We start from the raw sequence: 20497 nt of genomic DNA on the forward strand, positions 1-20497 counted from the left end.
AGTCCCTTGTCGGATCTGAGGAATCGTTCGGTCGGCTCTAAGACTCCAAGACCCTTCGGCCTCATGCCCTTCGCTTCCAGTACCTTACCAGGGCAAATGAACTCTGATCTTGGAGGAATGCTTATGGTCTCCAACGCCCTAACCTTGAAACACCCAAATGGTCCCTGAAACACGAGCGGGGTTTCTTTTAGGCGGACCCCCAGTATTTCTTTACTGACATCCACCACAACATCGTGGGCCTTCAGAAAATCCTAGCCAAGAATACCATCTATGCTGAGTTCCGCCACTATCATGTCTAATTTAAACACCTGGTCATCTAAAGCAAACATGAAGTTTCCTTTGCCAGACAGCACAAGGTAACTGTCCCCTGCTGCTGCAACTTTGTACTTTATACTTGACAACTCTGGTCTTATGTCGTCAGCCAAACGGTCGTACAGCTTCGTTGACAGGAGGGAGAGAGACGCACCGGTATCTACGAAGAACGTCGCCTCGGTCCCTAGAATGGATGCTTTAACGTACATGCCCGCTTCATCGGCAACGGAACTTACTCCTATAGCAGGCTCGGAGCCATTTCGTAACATCTGCCGGCGTTCCCGACGTGTCATCAATCGATTTGCGAATGGTCCAGTCGCAGATGATTGTCCCTTGCCCTTGGCACCTTTCAGTGCCGGACAGTTCCTTTTCATATGTCCCGTTTCCTTGCACTCGTAGCAGGTTATGTCACTGAGAGATCTGCCGTTGGTCCGTTGTTTGCGCCTCTGACCTCTCTTTTCCTTTAAGCATTCCATGTCCTTTCCTAAGGCATCTAGCTTCTCTTGCATAGTCTTCATGGCCTTCACCATTTCGTCACTGGCACATTCTTTGGCCTCCTGTTGATTATCCGTCGCACTTGCTACTCTCAAGTGTCCGTGCCCTTCCTTACGCCGCTGCTCAGCCTTATTGAAGGCCTCCAGTTCTACAGCAAGGCGTATGGCATCATTCAACGAGGCTGGTCGCGACTGTTTTATCCGAATGCGTACCTCAGAGTCAAACAGTTCAGCGATGAACTGCTCCATGGCCAAGGTGTCTTGCTATTCCCGGGGAGCTGAAGAGTAAGCCAAACTCGCGAGTATTCTTATTGCCTGACCCATCTCTGGAAGCGATTCCGATGCCTTCTGGCGCCTTTCCCTCAGCTGTACCCTGTACAGGTCAGTTTGGCTTGTCGGCGGGAATCTCCTAGCTAAGGAAGCAACCAGTGTTGTATAATGTTGCTTTGCATTATCTGGTAAATCTCCCAGAACTCCTTGTGCTTGTCCGCGTAAACAAACAGCAAGGTGCATTCCCTTTTCTTCAATGCTCATTTGTTGATCCGCGCACATGTATCAAAATGTGACTTGAAATCCTTCCAAGAGCCCGTGCCGTCATATGTGGCTGGTTTAACACGTACTGTGTGTCTATCGGTGTTATTTGCATCTCTAGGCATTATTCCACTGCCAGTTCTTGGATCGTAGGTGGTGACGGAAGGTGTCTCCTTCTGTTCCTCCTCTGTGTGACGTGTGCCATACCGCTGCCTCCTGCAGGAGGATACTCTGGTTCGTTCGTGCCCATAAGGCCTTGATCAGTATCCACAAATTGCACGTTGGGTCGCGCCCCTTCGCCGGGCGGTAACAGTCCCGTTGCACCTGCAAGCGGTTGGTAATCTTCATTCATCCCCTATGGCTCAATGGCGAGGTGATGTCAGGAACCCTCGCAGCCGCCTGCTGTGATTGTCCTGATGGTGGTGCACTGGCAACACCGGACTCTCCAGCCTCACTTCGCCTTTGAGTTACTTTAGGCGTTGAATGCCGGATTTGTTCAAGTATCTCATCTCACTCTTGTTTCAAAACCGAGAGCTGGGTCTCAATAGCGCTTATGTCCTAATTAATAGTTTCCATTTTGTCTAAATGGTTTGATGGTAGCGCAACGAATCAAGTGCACAGCAGTATCCAACCGCTGCCACCAAAATTATGTAACGTGCACCTGATCCGTCCCAAGTGTCTCCTGGGATAAGCTGTGCCTTAAGCGCACTTGACTAGTCTAATCTCAATCGGTATGGAATCAGTAATATTTACAAATAATAAATCTACATGCTATATACCAGAACAAATGAAACGGTCGTGCTGCTTGCCACGGAACCTCTAAAACCACAATACAAATATAGCTATAGTAGGCACTGACGCTCACAAACGCCTAACGCATGTGCTCTCGCCGTGCACTGGTACGGGCTGTGGATATCGTGTGCGCCGGCAATGACCAATCGAGCACGCCTAGCGCAAGTGCTCCCGGCACTTGCACAGCGCACCGGCTACCTCGCGCACCGGCAATGCCAGATCAAGCACGCCTATTACAAGTGCTCCCGGCACTCTCACAGCGCTCCAGCTACCTGCGCACCAGCTTATATAGCGCAGTAGTAATGCAAGTGCTCCCGGCACTTGATACGACGCAGTGTCTACCTTGCGCACCGGCTTATTCAGCCCTGCGCAACCGCAATACAAAAAATATCGCTCCCGGTACTGGAACCTCCCAGTGGCTTCCTTGCGCACCAGCAATACCATTGCTCCCGGCACTGTAACCTTGTGCACCGGCTCCGTACAGCGCAACAACCCACTACCTCACGACAAATGGGCACTTATTCAGCGACCACCAATCGCTACATTAGAGACTTCTAAGTCTCACGACAAAGACTTCCTCAGCCTTTGTAGCTACCGGGTTTGAAACCTGTCAGTTTCACTAAGAATCACGCCCACTTTTCAGCAGCAGATTCTCTCACGATCACATTTTGTAGCTGGTTATTTATGTGCCAGGCTATTCGGCGAGCCAGTAGTACCATTCATTTGCATATTGCACATTTCGCTCTAAAACTTTGTATCATCTTTATATACAAACATATCTACATGGTATATTATCTTTCTTGTCATTAATGGTATATTTAGGAATAATTTTCAATCTATTCAATCCAACCATTAATTAGTAATCATCCGATAATCACTGAGATAAAACAGCGCTTAACAATTGTATGTAAAAGGGAGATAACTCCAACAAAAAACCAATTTTCCTTACACAATTTTAGATGTAAATCGAAGATGGTGGATACATTGCGGTGGTCATAATTATGTCCATATACTTAACCGTGTTTCACTTTTGCTACGGAAATGCTGATGTCCATGGCTTTATGTCGTCTTGGAAATGTGAACGTTTGCTTACTCCTTCCTGGATTTGACATTTTTCCCATATACTATATATTCGTATACCCTTAATTCTCGAAAACAAACCGACGTCAATAATAAGCCTTTAGTTTCTTACGAGCAATACTGTTTCGAAATCACTTCTTGGTTGAAAATGACACTTTCTTGAAAATAGATAAAATAATGTTCATCTTATACTGTGTCCAATAATGTTATTATTCGAAAAGATAAAGTGTGCGCATTGTTATTCCTGTACATTTGCTTTATGTGGATGCCACCTTTATCGTAGGTAATTGTTCCTTTATAGGCCGAGAGAGACCTGGTTCACAATAAAAACTGCATCAGAAGTTAGCCGCATTCGAAAAAAACATTTCCTTTGAAATAGGCCTGTATTTGCCGACTATAAAACAAAATACCGGCAGGCGGCGTCTTATTTTCGAGTTTTGAGGCAATGCCATCAATATACATCAAAAGCATCAAGACTTCGAATACGATATATATGATAATAGTTTCTCTGTCTAGGAATAGATTAATTTACCTTGTTTTATTATCTCTCTTACTCAACAGGTAGTTTGTTGTTTATGATGCTTTACTTGATACAGTACCGAGTAAGAACAAAACATACATTGAGTGTAGTATGTACACAGAACGATACTCTCAAGGGCGGATAGCTTTTATGATGTTTTAAATCAAAATATATAAATATACGGTAGCCAAGAACCAATTCACTTTTATACAGTAATAAAACAAAGGCAGGTATGGGCGGATTATCAAATGTATTCTTATTATAGAATATTTTCTTTATTTGGTATCTAAGACAACTCCCTTGATATTTCCATATAAATTGTTGATTTAACTAAACCATATTTGACTAGAGATTCCGCACGTCTTTTCAGTACACGGATATATTTATTACATGTACTATGGCCCTCAACTATTTCATATTAGTGTCAACTCGAGTGTCTTCACGCGCTGACATTTAAATATCGATCGGTAACAACAGGTTTCAACTCACACGAAAATTGCATTACCAAGACATGGACTGAAGGTATCTAATGTTTTTTATATCAAGGATTTTACAAAAACAAATAAACCAATCTTTTGTGCTGCTATTAAAGATCACAGGCCTAGAAGGTAATAAAGGCACGAGACAGATAGCACAATAAAAGATAATATCAATATGTAAACGAGATCGCAATACTAAATCAATATACTTTAAATGATAGAAAAAAACAGGGAGAAGGAAGAGAACATTTTATCATATGATTTGGACAAAAAAGCTTCTTATGAAGTTGTCATCAACTCTCGAAACTCGTTGTTGTTAGTTTCTTTTTTTTTCTGCCAGCAGTCAAGATGTGTCGCGATAAACTTTAAAATCGAAAATGGAAATTAAAACACATCTTAGTTGTAACCTTTTCCTGGTAGTTTCGTTCAACTTAGTACCAATGTGTTGTTAAAGAGTGTTTAGTGTGCTTGACTTCAATTTTAAGTTTCCTTACATCAATATGGTCAACAACGTTTTATTGTTATGTAAATCAACAGATCAGCAATATACTTTTCAGAGTCAGAGTTATTTTGAGAGTTATTTGTTCTGACAAAACTTTCTATATATGAGCCTCAGATAACAACTCAAATGAGCCGGCTAAGTAAGGGATTCTGTTTTATCACGGATAATGCCAATGATTTGGTTTCATCCTCACTATAGTAGTCCTGGTCCTATGTATAACGCTATACGGTGCTATGTAGTTCACAAATACGTTATCGCCGTTCAAATTTCTTGGAAAAGAAAACTCTGGTAAGACAACTAATTCTTTTTTACAGGGGCACTGTAATGTAAACAGTGTGCTATATAAGATAATTTTTAAATGGGTAAATTTTAAAGAATAATCAAAAGCTCTTTTTTTGTTGAATTCGACATTTAATTGCATTACATTATATATATATATATATTCGACTTTCAATCAAAGACAGGAATCCAACAACACATTCGTTTGGTATATAGCCCAAATCAAAACTATGCGGCGTTTTCTTGCATTAAAAAGGTTCGGAAGCAACGGGCACAGAGGAAATTGGGGGTGATTGTTTATATAGGAATACTGGGTTGGATAATAAACTATTTCACAATCGAGAAATGTGTAACTTATACCTTTATGAGATGATCATACATGATGAGATGAGTTATTAGATGTGTGACATATTCGAAGTAAATGTTTCCAGGCCCCAAATCAGAAAGCATTTTCACATACAGGGTTGATAATTAAGTGTCCACCTATGGAAGAGAGACATGTCTTTTTCACAAAGCCCATCCTTTCAAGATGAGACTGTTCCTTTGGTTCATTCGTTCCGCATCACTGAACAATATATTGAAGTTTTAATGTAATTTTGGTTGATGTTTTCTTTACAAAATTCTGTTTCAGGCATCGCTTCCAAACATGCAGTTCGATCCAAAATTACTTTAGGTGTTTGAATGACTAATGCGATCAAATCAAATTTTGAGAAAGAAACATCATCCATCCCTTCCATAACCTCGATAGCAAGCGTGGATATCACTTAAACGGGTACATTTACATACAGAACGCTAGGGATAGAAGACTTACTTAAAGCAGAGAACTATTGGACGTTCTCGTATCACGTGATTCGTACCAGGTGCAGGTTTTGACTCGGCGCAAACCTAATTGGCAATGCCTCGGCGGCAAACACGACCAATATCGAACGCGGGGAATATCGGTTACGGTATTCCTAAAAAGTATCGGAAGACGACAAACCCTTAAAAGATATACATTGCTTAAAAAGGAAGGCAATCGTTGCCATATTGCTGACAAAGGTGTCTCATATGAAGCAATTATAATGGATGTTGAATGATTAATTTAATGCAGTGTAGGTATTGTAAGTTAGCTGTTTACCGGAGTTCTAAGGTGTTGATATATGTGACAACTGTTTCTTTGTCGTAAATAATGAAGATACAATGTCAAGTAATTATTTCAATCACTTTATTAGCAACAGAGATGATACTACGAAAATGGCGTTACAAGAAAGGGAAGTTGTTTTACGTGTGTATCAAATTGTGAGAGGGACATTTTATGTTATTTGCCAAAACATCTGAAACTAATTGCTTGGAAATTAGAGATGGTTGACAACGACGAATGAATAATTTATTCGGATAGAGCTATCGATTGCTAAGGCACAAAAACAAATAAATACAAATTTAAAAAAAAAATCACGGATTGCCAGGAACCCTGATATCAGTTTCTACGACTTAATAAACCAATTGTATAACATCTGTATTCCAGTTATCAGGACCGCTTGAACTAGTTGGAGGCCTAGAACCGTAGTCGATTATCTTGTACCAAAATGCCAGTTCCCACAAGAAATTATCACTAACATCAAATAACTGGTCGGTAGTTATATACACTAATTGCTCATTACTCACATAGAATACCTAGTCTGAAATGACATCCTCTCATTGCTTCTTTCTCGCATCTAATACTTAGTCAGATGTGGCATTCTTTCATTGCTCCCTACTCACATTCTCCCCTCGCCACTCACTCGTATCAAATATATGCTCCGTAGTCACATCCTCTCATCGCTCCTTTCTCACTTCAAATACCTGGTCCGTAGTTATATAGGGACCACAGAGCGAAATCAAAAATAGAGTGTGGGTTTTCCCCGTTTGGGCAGAAATAGATTGTGGGTTTTCCCCGTTTGAGTAGAAATAGAGTGTGGGTTTTCCCCTTTTGGGCAGAAATAGATTGTGGGTTTTCCCCGTTTAGGCAGAAATAGATTGTGGGTTTTCCCCGTTTGGGCAGAAATAGATTGTGGGTTTTCCCCGTTTGGGTAGAAAGAGATTGTGGGTTTTCCCCGTTTGGGCAGAAATAAATTGTGGGTTTTCCCCGTTTGGGCAGAAAAAAATTGTGTGTTTTCCCCGTTTGGGCAGAAATAGATTGTGTGTTTTCCCCGTTTGGGCAGAAGATTTAATATGAAGGTGAATGCATCGGGGCCTACTGATTGGATATTAAAGTGAGAGAAGTTTCCAAAGTTTTATGTGTGGGCTGGGCAATACATGTAGATATAAAATATATAAAAAAATAGTGTGTTTTTTCTAGCCTGTTTTTGTCAGGGGGAGATAATTAAGTTGTATTTTGCTCCTTACTTAACATCCCCCCTAGCTCCTCACTCACATGAAATACCTGGTCAGTAGTGAAAACCGCTCCCCGTACCTCACTTACAACCATTACCTGGTCTGTAGTGAAAACCGCTCCCCGCTCCTCTCTCACAACCATTACCTGGTCTGTAGTGAAAACCGCTCCCCGCTCCTCTCTCACAACCATTACCTGGTCTGTAGTGAAAACCGCTCCCCGCTCCTCACTCACAACCATTACCTGGGTCCGCTTGTATAAAAATACTTAAGTATTGAGATTTCCTCAAATCTGAGGATTTCCTCAAATTACATGAGATTCCTCAAAATGGCTTGCAAAATCCTCCCTCAACCTCAACTTTCCTCAAATTTTGAGTTTTTCCTCAAATCCTGAGATTTTCCTCAAAATCCACTTGTTCAAAGGTAAAATAAGTAGTTTTCCTCAAATAAATTTGAGATTTTCCTCAAATATTTGAGGTAGCTACAGAGCAACCTCAAATATGGCTAATTTAGGTCGATTGAGACGCAGAAGAGGACAGGGAAGGAGAAATCGTGTGTTTTTACCCAGAGTGAGTCTCGGAGGAATGTCAAGTGAAGAAACTTTTAGTCGCTTCAGATTTTCGCTAGATACATTGATATTATATCACTAGTCTGATAGACACAGCTATTGCAAGGCCAACAAGGAGGAATTCAGTCCCCATCACAGCTGTAGCAAGTGCTCTTGACTTAAAAGTTCTTCTAGTCTTACCCTCCGATTTTTCGCTACGGGAGCTTTCTTTAAATTGATCGGTGATTCAGTTGGTATAATATCCGAAAGCCAAGTTTCCAGAACAGTACATTCTATGTGCTTAGTAATCGTAAGTAAGGCAAGAAGATACATAAGTATGCCAGGGCCGAAGCATCAAGGGTGAAGGCAGATTTCTCCAGGATAGCAGGTAAACTTTCATTCGCAATTTTGGTTACGACAACATCCGGCTAATATTTAATGTAAAAGTGAACCCGAAACCCGGTTATCATTATGCGGCGTGCAATAAAAAGCAAGCAAAATCACATACTATCACGTCCAAAACAATGCCACCTAGGTAATAAAATTCCTTTGAAACATTGGTTTACACAGAAACTATTTGACGTGCATTGCATTACACAATGAATGCAATATTGGTGACGATGTCTCTGATCCAGGAGTGTATAAAATTAGCCTCAAAGTCCGGTATTCGGACCGTTGTTTTTCAGAAAGTAATATGATCACATTGGTATATAATACAAATAACTACCGTCGTAAAAAAGAAAATCGCGCCTTGTAATTAATGTCTTAGATCTTCATGTATATATATACCCAATTGTAGAACTAGTTGGCACAAAACAGGAAATGTACAGTAAAGATTGTTTAAAGTGTTTGATATTATATCAAGTTCTGCATTGCCCATTTGCTAATATGCATGGACAAAGTAATTTCATAGTTAATGGTTTCTAAATACACTTGGATTTGAAGTGAAAACGCATTTTATTCTAATAAACATTTCCCTTCAATCTTGTGTTTACTCAGAATAGAATAAATGTCACAATCAAAGAAAAGAAAAACAAATACTGCATCATATTAAATTCATAACAAAAAATATTTTTTATTAAGCATAGCATGTTAACATACAGTATTCAAATTCAATAGAAGTAATTATTTTGATTTACATATATTTGCCTCTGAATTTATCTATAAATCATTCAAATAAGTTAATAAATTATCATCAAGTTAAAATAAGAAAAGACATATTATGATTTGGAATTTGAACTTAGAACTTAACATTTTGATTTCATTTAAATAAAATACATAATAAAATTTATGATTTACAAATATAAGCCTGCAGCAATCCCAATACTGTAGACTACAGTCAATTACATATATATAAGAGCATGGATATTACAACTCCAATTATATTGAAAATAATTTGAAATCAATATTTTTGTTTCGTGCTTGACCTATAGGCCTCTGTTCCTTGAAATATGAGTCAATACATATTTTTGTGCGAAAAAAAAAATTATAGTCTAGCTATTCCCAAAACATGCTTAAATATATGCTCAAAATAATTTTAGTGACAAATTGATACAAATAGGCATGTTAAAATGTGATATTGGCCTGCAAATATATTTTGGCTAGGTCATGACAGCTAATATAAGATTACATGAAAGTGGACAAAGGATAATTTATGATTTTAGTTTATGAATATATATACTTGACACAAAAATGTACACAGATAGTATACACTAAAAGTGTCAACAAAAAACATAACAAACTCATAAAGAATTACTAGTATACTTGGTATGTTCACAGTAAAGCATTATAATCATGATATGCACATGAACTAGTATATTCTATAGAAGTACATACGTAAACATATATACTTTTCAATTATGGTTATGTAATCCATATACATAATACAAAATGCACATCAATGATGATCTATGATACAAGAATTGTGCATGTACATGTGTATACTATAAATACTGTGATGCCAATACTTTAACTATTTAAACATTTTACTTTATAAATGAAATTGTCATACATTTCAGGATTTAAATTTGAAAATGGCAAATAACATGGAAGTTTTGAAATGCCCTATAATAAAACTGTATTATTACATTCTTGTAAATTCCTGTGTACAGGAGTACATTCCTAACATACAATATGACATCATATATGTATGAACAAGTAAAACCAATTCTTATGAACTGCATTGTAGGTAATTTCTTAGTGCATGTGACTGATATCATTATCATTTTTTTCTTTCATTCCACAATTTACACTCTTGTCATTATTTTGATAAAGCTATATAATTATGTAATTGCACTACTCAACCATTTGTTATACCGGGTATATTATAACTAGTAATTGATAAACTGCTAATTATAATAATGATTTCCTGTGTGAAATCAATACACAAATAAGTATAAATTCATTCTGACCTGAAACAATTATGCATATTTATATTACAGGTAGCCATAACTGAATGTTGCTAGGTGACTCTGGATATCCATGCACGACTTTTCTGATGACACCATACCACCATCCATCTACCCAAGCAGAAATCAAATATAACGATGGTTTGTGTAAGACCAGAGTTAAGTTTGAGCAGACATTTGGAATACTGAAAATGATATTTCCTTGTCTATCACTTGGACTATGTGTTGAGCCAATGAAGGCTGCTATCATGACGCTAGCCTGTGCTGTTCTTCTAATCTTTTAATAATTTTTTTTTTCATAAAAATTACTAAGAACTTGTGGTAAAACAAAACGTTATGCAACTAGAATGACACGGTAAAGATAAATTTACATAAAGATGAAAAAGTATATTCTGTTATAAAGAAATGTGTTGTATTCAACCATATGTACAAATGCGAGCATGTATGTGTGTGAGAGATAAAGTTTATGGTACACACATTGCAACAAATGATTAATTATTACTATACAGAAATGATATTAGACATGATCAGTTTCACTAGACAGGATTTTGTACAGACCCAATGTATTGTACTTTTTTTTATAAGACAAAAAAAATAAAGATTTCACAGTGAAATGATCATTGTCTCGTTTTCTTATTTCATAAACTCAAAACAAGCAATCTAGTTATCTTCCTTGTTACCTTCTTTATTTAAAGATACCCCTAACCCCACAATATTTGGGCTGCCATTATGACCCTCTATAAAGATTTTTCGGCATAGCCATATACTTTCTTTTTGCCCCGGATATGACGCGACAGGTGGCGTTACTGGTCAAGATGAAGTATGTGATTGGTCAATGTAGCGGTAAATGCAAATTGCAGATATGCAGTTAAAAACGAAACAAAGTTAAGATTGAATGTAAGCTGAATAAGCAGATGAATCTTTTCAAATGATACATAGATAAAATCTAATTCCTGATTAAAAATGATTCAAACTGATATAATTCTGTTATCCATGCTGAAACGCGTTATCTTAATTTATTTCACCAGCAGTTTTACATTATAGCCACCAGCATTTAAACTATGCCGTTTATCTTTTTTAAAGATATTTCTTGTTTCCAATGGTGTTTGTATCTTGGACAGCATGACCACCTCCGGTTTTAGGTCTTTTTAACTTGTCTGTGAAAAATTAGAAAACAAATTGAAGTGTTTGAATAATCTCTGATTTGTTTTCTAATTGGAGTATAAATAAGAAAGTTGAATATATGTATATATATGTATAAATTATACTTTTTAATTAACATGATAATTTCCAAAAATTTAATTGTTTCTTCTCTGTAAGTAATTTACTCAATACAGCAGTTCTTGGCATGTAGGCTGTAATATATACTGTTGTTATTTAGTTATACAGGTGAAAATATGTACCTTGCTGCTTGATATTATCAAACTGCTTCCGAATCTTAAGCACGGATCTGATATCAACCCCAACACGGAAAGCAAAACAATACTGGTATATATATATATATATATAAATGCACTGATCAATTAAGCAATGAATGTTTTAGCAAAAGTTGTTATGATCCTATAACACACATAGTTATTGCTGACAAACTTAAATCAAGCCTTTTAAACCATGCTAAAATATTCAATAATCATATTTACATTTTAACGGAGAATTTTTTCATTTAATTATTTCAAACTATTTCGGAGCTGCAAATCAAGTGCTGACAGGCTGAAATTGATGACATCACAGTGGTGATCGAATAAAAACACTTGGTGTTGTAGGCAATTGGTAGCTTGCTGCCTTTGTTTATCATCTCAATAGGACAATGCAAAGAAAAAGTTCTGTAAATATTCTACAATTAATTTCCAAGAACCAATCCTTTTCAATTGTATTGTTAAAACAATTTGTCCAACAATTTTAATTTCAACTGTTTCCAGCAGTTATATGAGTCCTATCAAAATTCTAGATATATGCATGTAGATTTATCAATGTATAACTACCTGTATGTGCTTACAATTAAATTGCTTAATACATTTTTTTTATATTTTGTCATGCCAAAAGTATTTGGCCACATCATTTGATAATTTACTAAAATAATTCATGCATTTAGACAAATTTGTAACTGTTATGACTGTTTTATGTTAGCAAATTTTCTTTAAATTTCATATGCATGAACTTAGATAATTCAAAGCTACTGCTTATTAACTTTTGCATTTTGAAATTCTCTTCTGTCACCTATATATGTCATTTACAACATGACATTGACCCAGGCATCATTAACATCAATATGCCATTATGAGTCAAACCGAAAATTTCAGTCAGCACATTTGTATGATAAAGTTATAATGTAATGCTTATCCGATAAATGAAATAATTGTAATAAGAAACTAAAGACGTGTTTTGAAATATGTGTGATAATTTATGCTCATACAAATTAATATGTAATATTTTTGCATAGATGTTTCAATATTTTTTTTTATTTTTAAAATTAATTGAGCAACATTTTCATTTACAGTATTTATTTTTAGATAATTTTTTTAGCAAGGATTAAATTTATATTGTTCTTTAAAAAAAAATCCTGCCTTCTAGATCTAGCCTACATGTATATTTATTTATTTATTTTTTTTATAAATCCCCTGTAAATTGCTCGAACCTGGTCGAGAGCACCTTTGTAAACATTCCCATCACTTCGGCAAATACCGATCGCTAGCTAGAAGTCTAGGTCTATCCCGAAATAATGTAATAGGCTACTGTAACAGTTATTTGATACATCTCCACTTGGATTTCATAAAATGCCTTGAAAATACACAGATGAGATTAATTAAGAGATCTTAGGGAATAGTCATGGTGTAGATCGTCCGACCAGGACTTCGTGTCGACCTACTCCTATAACATAAGAGGCCGCTGGTCGGCTCTTTTTCTATCGGATATTATTTTGCCGACTGCGACCTCTTATTTCCGAAGCACTAATTCTTTGATGCAGTAGGGCGAATCGCGCGGCCATTTTGTGACGTCACTATTAGGGCGTGGCTTAACACTGGTAGGCAAAAACAATGGCGGACACAAAGATTACTACGAGGAAGATACCTGAAAGCGAAGGCGATATCGCATATTATATCGAGGATCAGCCACGCGAGGCAAGGCAGCGATATGAAACGAAGTTGACCTACGACAAGGGGCAGAAGTCTTTACCTAATCCGTACAGATTATCCTCGGGATGGGTAAACGACATATCTACCTGGCCAGACCTAACTTACGGCGATATTTATAATTACCTGATCGACAGCCCAGGTGTATACACCAAGGAATCTATGAAAGCCTACAAATCGTTGGACGCATACAGGTAGGCACAAAACCAATGAAATAATTAAATAGAAAAGTGATCTGATGTCGGAGTTTCGCTGTATTTAAACCGTCGATACATAATAAACATTTATCATTTACCTTTCGCGGGGAGAATTTGATTTGGTCACGTGACGACACACCTGGTTGATGTTTACCTTTGTGTAGAAAGGTGTCGATACAGTAACGTGCAGATTCTTAATCTGTGTCACTGTTTTAGATCGTTTCTGTTCCTGGATAACCCCATCGGTGCAGTCTTGTTGATTCACTTGCATAGTCTATGTGTTTTGTTTTACTGAGATTGTAACAAATGATCACTGATCTGTCCTCTAGGTATGTGCAGAGTGGACATGTCCAGGAAGTGTACTACCATCCTTTGGATGATAGGAACCTCTTCTGTTTCCTCAAGGCAAAGGTTGTTCCATCGCAGAGAGTGAATGATAAGCCTCACCAACCATGGATATGTGTCAACAAAGACAGTGGCAATATCTATTGTGCACATTGCACATGCATGGCAGGGTAATTATAACTATATTATTTCAGTAACATCAAAGCTTCTGAAGATGAAGTATTTTTAAAATTTGCATAATTCCATTTTGTTCTAATTATATAAATTATTATCATAATAAATTAACATAAGTTAATATTTAGGGAGAGGAAACTACTTAAGTAGTTATGTTACTAATAGCTTCTGTACTTTTAATTATATTTGCTCCTGTTTGTTTTGAAAGACAATGTATAAAATTATTTAAAATATTTGGTCTTTTTTTGCTTTAATCTATATTAATGTGACATTACATTTCTCTTTCAGACTCGGAGAGGCCTGTAGCCATATTGCCGCACTCATGTTTAAAATACAGATTGCCGTTCACATGGGTTTGACAACCAAATCATCAACTAGTGACATCTGTAAATGGAACAGCACATTTCGAAAGGAGGTAAATATCATCAATAATACTTTAGTCAGCCATTAACATGTTGGTAGTTCTAGATCTTATTCCATGTGTGTGAAGTTAATGTCATGATGTATTGGTATTAAAATGAAATACATAGTAATGTTTGTAAAACATAATTAACTCTTTATTAAGTGACAGTTAATGATCAAGAACAATATATGAATGCTGTGTAGTGTGAAATCTGTAGTAACACTATTTACTGATATAAAGTTTCTGTTGACCCATGAGACTTGATTAAAAATGTGCATTGAAAATATTGCAATGTGTACATTTTTCACTATTATTCCTGCAGATTGAGCCCAAGACAGTGTCCGAAATGCAGGGTATCCTAAAGGATGGAAATCGAACACATCCTGTAGCAACTGTTCATGCAACAAGCAGGGACCCTTTACCCTCAGATGACATCATCAAAGCCCTCAAAGATGTGTGTCCAGGTGCCGTATTTTTCACCACAATTCCACCTGTTGGTCCCCAAGAGACAGTCGAGAAGCCGAAAAAAACAGAAAAGGCTCCAGCCACAATCACATCTCTGTTCTGTACAGACAACATCCCCAGTGATACAGATGAACTGAAGGACAAGTGCCAAGAGGTATGGACAAGTTATATTGTAACACATGACCAAGCTTCCTTTATTGAACAATCAACAAGGAACCAGAATGTGTGTAGCCGGTGGTTTGAACATAGGAAGGGCAGGATTACAGCCAGTAAAGCCCATGATGTGTTTGTGAGGAGAGACAGCACTAAGCCAGACAATTTAGTACGGAGAATTGTTGGATATCAGTCCTACGATCTTTCGAAGACAAAATCTGTTTCGTGGGGATTGGACAATGAGGACACAGCTAGGGAGCAGTACAGGAAAGCCATGACATCTGTCCATTCGAACTTTGTTGTCAGAAAGTCTGGTCTCCTGATCGATTCCAATAGGCCGTATCTTGGAGCCTCATCAGATGGTATCCGTGAATGTGCGTGCTGTGGCAAAGGAACTGTGGAAATAAAGTGCCCTTACAAACACAGGAAATCACAAATTGACCATGCAGCGAAATCTGACGGCACCTTTTGCCTTGATAAGGACCTGAAGCTCAAGCGTGGACATAAATATTATACTCAGGTACAACTGCAGATGTCTGTTCACCGGGTTCAGTTTTGTGATTTCATAATATATACAGAGAAGGACATGATAGTGAACATCATTCCATATGACACCGATTACTGTCAGAAAGTGCTAACAAAGTGCAACACATTTTTCATGGACCATATACTACCAGAGATCCTGACAAGACGTCTCTATAATTCTGAGTCATCCGCAGCAGACAAACTGGAGGAAGAGAACCTCTACTGTATATGCCAAGAACCAGCATACGGCAAGATGGTACAATGTTCAAATGCAGATTGTCCAAATGAATGGTTTCACTATGGATGCATGAACATTAGGAGGAAACCAAGAGGGGCTTGGTTCTGTCCAACTTGCAAGTTGTGAACTTAATTATGTGATCGTTAAGTTGTGAACTATTTACTCCAGACTCGACAGGTGTGAACTTGTTGTGTGAACATTTAAGTTGTGGTGAACTCTACTCCAGCCTCGACAGGTGTGAACTTGTCATGTGAACATTTAAGTTGTGAACTTTATTTACTGCAGACTTGACAGGTTTACAATAACCATGTCTTTGTCATTTGGATTCCCTTGAAATTAGAACACAAATTCAGTGATTATAAGCAAGTGATTTTTAATGTGTGATTATACATTTATAAATTGAAACATGAATGATATCACTACAATTGCAATATGATTAAATAACTTGAACAGTCCAATCTCTTCGGTATTTTTTCCTCAGTTATATTGCACACAACTTATCAGATAATTGCAGTAAATTCACTGATACAAGCATCAACAGTACACACAACTGGGTGTAGGAATTCAAACAATTATCCATGTGTAAATAAATTATAAGTGTCAATAAATTAAAGTGAAAAACTTTTTCACTTTCTCACAGGATATACAATATGAAAATTATGCACATATTTTTTTATGTTACTAAACTTGGTTGCAAGTTACACAAAGCTGCACAGATTGTTACGACAGAGTCTACATGTGGAACTAAACTCATAGGCATAGGGCCACTAATGACCTTAAAGGTTTTTAAGCGTCCAATGGCACGTTCGACATGTATCCTAACTCTAGCAATGGTGCGCGTTCTTTCAATGTCTTTCTGGCTCAGTTGGACCAGTCCACGGGTAAAGGCAGGGATGACAAGTGTTGCACCTCTTGAAACAAGTTCTTCAGAAATCAAAAAACCACGGTCTGCTAAAACAACATCATTATAAGAAATCAAATCAAGAAATCCAGAACGCTGAGTGATTATCTTGTCTGAAGTTCTACCACCAAATACTCTGGACAAGTACGATATGGCACCACATGGGGTTATAGCAACTAAAAGCTTCAAAGTGTTATTGTGTTTATAATTTGACCAAGTAGATGCTCTCGCTGTCAAATTTCCAGGGCGGTCAATGAAAATCTCGGTACAGTCTATGATGCATCGACATCCTTTGAAATGTTGTCTTACTATGTCAGGCATTGTTCTTATAATGTCATCTTTTTCTGGCCAGTGAATGAGAAATGCCAGTTTCGATGCCAGAACTGGTATTGTATTATTCACAACATCTGAAATGACTGATTCTGAGCATCTAAAGCGGACTGCCAAGTCAAAGTTCAATGCATTCATCCTCAACTTCATCAAAATTATCATCAGAACACTGGCAGAATCTAAACATTGCTTCTTTGGTAAAACAGACACAACATAGTTCAGTAACCACAGGAAACAAGCATATGATGGTAGCCCAGTATAGGAAGTTGTCCTGCTGTTATTATCTTTGAGAAGATTTGGTCCAAATGATACCTTATCCACTGATGCCCGTAAATCCTCATTCTCAGCTTGTAATCGTTGAAGCTCCTGCTGCATCTGACTATTCTGCCTCTGAAGTCGAGTTATTGTGTTGATGCAATGTGCATGAGGGTCTAGATCTGCAACAGGATCACACTGGTTCTTTGGCTCCGATGCGGAGAGTTCTAGCAATATGTTGGCAGCTAGGGAAGTATTCTCCTTGCTGGCAATCTCTTCCTCTCTCTTGCGGAGTCTGACATGTCTCTTGGATCCTGGTGTTACTTGCCGTAAAGGTTCATATCCCATAGAAACAGAAGGGACATAGTCTGGATCAAGGGGGTCATTGCTCTTACCTGAAATAAGAAACATTTGTTATAGAAGTTGCAAAGAAAAAAATATACTCAATATAATTATATGAACATATAATATTCAAGCAGGTGCAACTATTATCTAATTTATAACAGGAGATAACTACATTTCTATAAATACAGTATCTAAATTCTAAACAGTTTCAAAAAAGTTATGACTTATTGAAATGTGTGTGTTCAATGAAATAGGGTGTCTATAATGACTGTAAAAAAGGCCTCTTAAAAACTTAATTCACAATAAAGATTGAAAATCAAAACAATATGTTACAACAAACAATCTGCGTTATTGATCCCTTCATATGAATCATTTTAATATAAGACTAGTGTAAGTAAGCTCGTCTGCTTACCGACTAGACTCAAGCCAAGAACTATTTGGTAAGTGTTAGATCTATGATGGGGAATCGTTTACAGTAGCCTATATAGGGGCGCTCAAAATGCTGTGTAAATTAACTATCAAAATGTTCCGTATAATGATGTAACTTTAAATTAACATTCTTCACATACAGAACAAATACAACAGGAGTGTATATTGTATTGTCAGTTAGTTTAAACTATGGTTATTTTTAATCTACCGAAGAACGATTACACACCGTTGATAAAATGGCGACCGCAGACACGATGGCTGTCGTTTGGAGTCCAGTCTTTTCTTTTCAATGCCGCCAACCAAAGTCGTTTTCTCTCGGGTTTCTTTGGGAATCTGTAAAATGACAACTTTGTCCTTGCATCCCCTCTGCTAGTGCAATCGATGACACAGCAAGATGTCGGCATAATCGCATTAATAGGTTCAGCATCTATCGACCCATATAATGTAAACAAGTAATGGCGGATAGCTTGGAGTACTCCAGTGTTGCCTACCACTCAAAATCACGTGACTTTGTGACGTCATCGCGATTCGCCCTGTTTCCGCCCGAAATCCGGGCGGAACTAAATATGCTTGAAAAAAACACTTAAGAGGTTGACAGGTCATTACAACGATGTATACGTATCATGTATGCAATATTTATCCCATATGTATGTCAGAGACACAAATATATAGTATAATACGGTGTATAACACACAAAATACATGCCCATGTCGTTGTAGCACTTTTCTAGTCGTTTTTAAAAATGGCTGCCTAAGGTTGATACAAAATAGTTGTCGTTATTTCAAACGAAACGAAATAATACGGACTTTGTTGTATTCCGCTTGTAGGACATAAGTTGTAATCCATTTTTGTTTTAACCGGCAAATCACGTGGTATTTTTACTATCACTAACGGCAGTATTGTCTGCTTGCGCTCTGCTCCGCTTCGGAAGAAGAAAACTTCATAATATGTGTTTGTTACGAAATTATTCTCATTTAATCATTGGATTATGGAAAGCAATATATATTGGACACCGTTGATCATTTAAATGTAAGTTGACACGCTATATTTTTGCAATAAACGAACTTTGAAAATTTCATCGTCAGCATCGGGAAAATCAGCTATGGGCAGTTAGAGGTTACACGGCGCCTGTCAAAAGTATCTCGCCGTGTAAAACCTCTAACATTGTTGGAGTACGTGTCGACCATGCTTTGGTACAGGCATACGGCTCTGTGGTAACATATATATCAAAAAACGCCCGTGTACTAGGCCTACTTGTAGCCTAGTCTAGTTTTGTTCACGAACTTCTAGCAAGAATACTGTGGTAAAATGTTCGAATTCTTCATATCTACCTGTAAATATTAATTCCTACTTGTGTATGGTGCACGTGTTATATTATGGATCTCATCAAATTAATAATGCATTGTACTTACGCATTGACAGCCGCAGTTACCTCCTTCCATTCTTTTTCTTTTGATCTATAAGATATCCCCGCACTTCCGCCGGTCCCAGATAATTTTCAAAATAACAAACTCTCCTTCTCTTCGCATACTCTCCATTAATAGATCTACAACTTTCTCCCTCTCTGTCCAAATCACACTTCTTACTTTGTTTACTTCAGACATGATCCGTTCTGACGTTCGCGTATACAACTAATTACCCTCACCACATCTCGTGCTTTGACAGTTTACGGGGGAAATTTGCGTTGTTTACACGGGTTATGTACCTCCTTTTAAAAAAGAGTTCTTGGTTGGACCGCTTACATCATCGCAAAAACATCTCAACTTTTCCTCAGCTGAGGTCGACCTCAAGTTACTTGAGGAATTTTTATACAAGTCACATTTGAGGAAATCTCAGTTAAGGAAATCTCAACTTGAGAAAATCTCAAGTTGAGATTTCTTTATACAAGCGGGGCCTGGTCAGTAGTGAAAACCGCACCCCGCTCCTCACTCACAACCATTACCTGGTCTATAGTGAAAACCGCCCCCCGCTCCTCTCTCACAACCATTACCTGGTCTGTAGTGAAAACCGCTCCCCGCTCCTCACTCACAACCATTACCTGGTCTATAGTGAAAACCGCCCCCGCTCCTCTCTCACAACCATTACCTGGTCTGTAGTGAAAACCGCCCCCGCTCCTCTCTTACAACCATTACCTGGTCTGTAGTGAAAACCGCCCCCGCTCCTCTCTCACAACCATTACCTGGTCTGTAGTGAAAACCGCCCCCCGTACCTCACTTACAACCATTACCTGGTCTGTAGTGAAAACCGCCCCCCGCTCCTCTCTCACAACCATTACCTGGTCTGTAGTGACATCCTCTCCTCGCTCATCTCTCA

General features: G+C 37.8%; 2 protein-coding genes and 1 long non-coding RNA gene across 3 annotated transcripts; 1 reads left to right on the forward strand and 2 right to left on the reverse strand.

The window, feature by feature from the left end:
- Positions 1 to 10109: 10109 nt before the first annotated feature.
- On the reverse strand, positions 10110 to 19874 carry LOC117345316. The gene is made up of 2 exons (XR_004536410.1): positions 19597 to 19874; positions 10110 to 11450 (listed from the first exon to the last, which is right to left on the reverse strand). It is a non-coding gene; the product is annotated as an uncharacterized LOC117345316 (long non-coding RNA).
- On the forward strand, positions 13268 to 16379 carry LOC117345314. The gene is made up of 4 exons (XM_033908383.1): positions 13268 to 13618; positions 13951 to 14136; positions 14429 to 14555; positions 14866 to 16379. Exons 1-4 carry the CDS (start codon positions 13329 to 13331, stop codon positions 16048 to 16050), a joined length of 1788 nt encoding a protein of 595 aa, XP_033764274.1. The 5' UTR covers positions 13268 to 13328; the 3' UTR covers positions 16051 to 16379.
- Positions 16458 to 18681, reverse strand: LOC117345315. The gene is made up of 2 exons (XM_033908384.1): positions 18411 to 18681; positions 16458 to 17805 (listed from the first exon to the last, which is right to left on the reverse strand). The coding sequence occupies exons 1-2, from the start codon at positions 18586 to 18588 to the stop codon at positions 16598 to 16600; spliced, it is 1386 nt and encodes a 461-aa protein (XP_033764275.1). The 5' UTR covers positions 18589 to 18681; the 3' UTR covers positions 16458 to 16597.
- Positions 19875 to 20497: the final 623 nt, after the last annotated feature.

This window comes from Pecten maximus, chromosome 16, assembly GCF_902652985.1.
Source record: "Pecten maximus chromosome 16, xPecMax1.1, whole genome shotgun sequence".
Lineage (NCBI taxonomy): Eukaryota > Metazoa > Mollusca > Bivalvia > Pectinida > Pectinidae > Pecten > Pecten maximus.

What these genes read in the sequence shown, in the direction of transcription:
- LOC117345314 (XM_033908383.1), top strand. Translation starts at nt 13,329, where the DNA reads ATGGCGGACACAAAGATTACTACGAGGAAGATACCTGAAAGCGAAGGC. An exon ending in AAATCGTTGGACGCATACAG is followed by an intron (nt 13,619 to 13,950) that starts GTAGGCACAAAA and finishes TCTGTCCTCTAG; the next exon opens with GTATGTGCAGAGTGGACATG. An exon ending in ACAGCACATTTCGAAAGGAG is followed by an intron (nt 14,556 to 14,865) that starts GTAAATATCATC and finishes TTATTCCTGCAG; the next exon opens with ATTGAGCCCAAGACAGTGTC.
- LOC117345315 (XM_033908384.1), bottom strand. Translation starts at nt 18,588, where the DNA reads ATGCCGACATCTTGCTGTGTCATCGATTGCACTAGCAGAGGGGATGCA. An exon ending in CGGTCGCCATTTTATCAACG is followed by an intron (nt 17,806 to 18,410) that starts GTGTGTAATCGT and finishes TTCTTATTTCAG; the next exon opens with GTAAGAGCAATGACCCCCTT.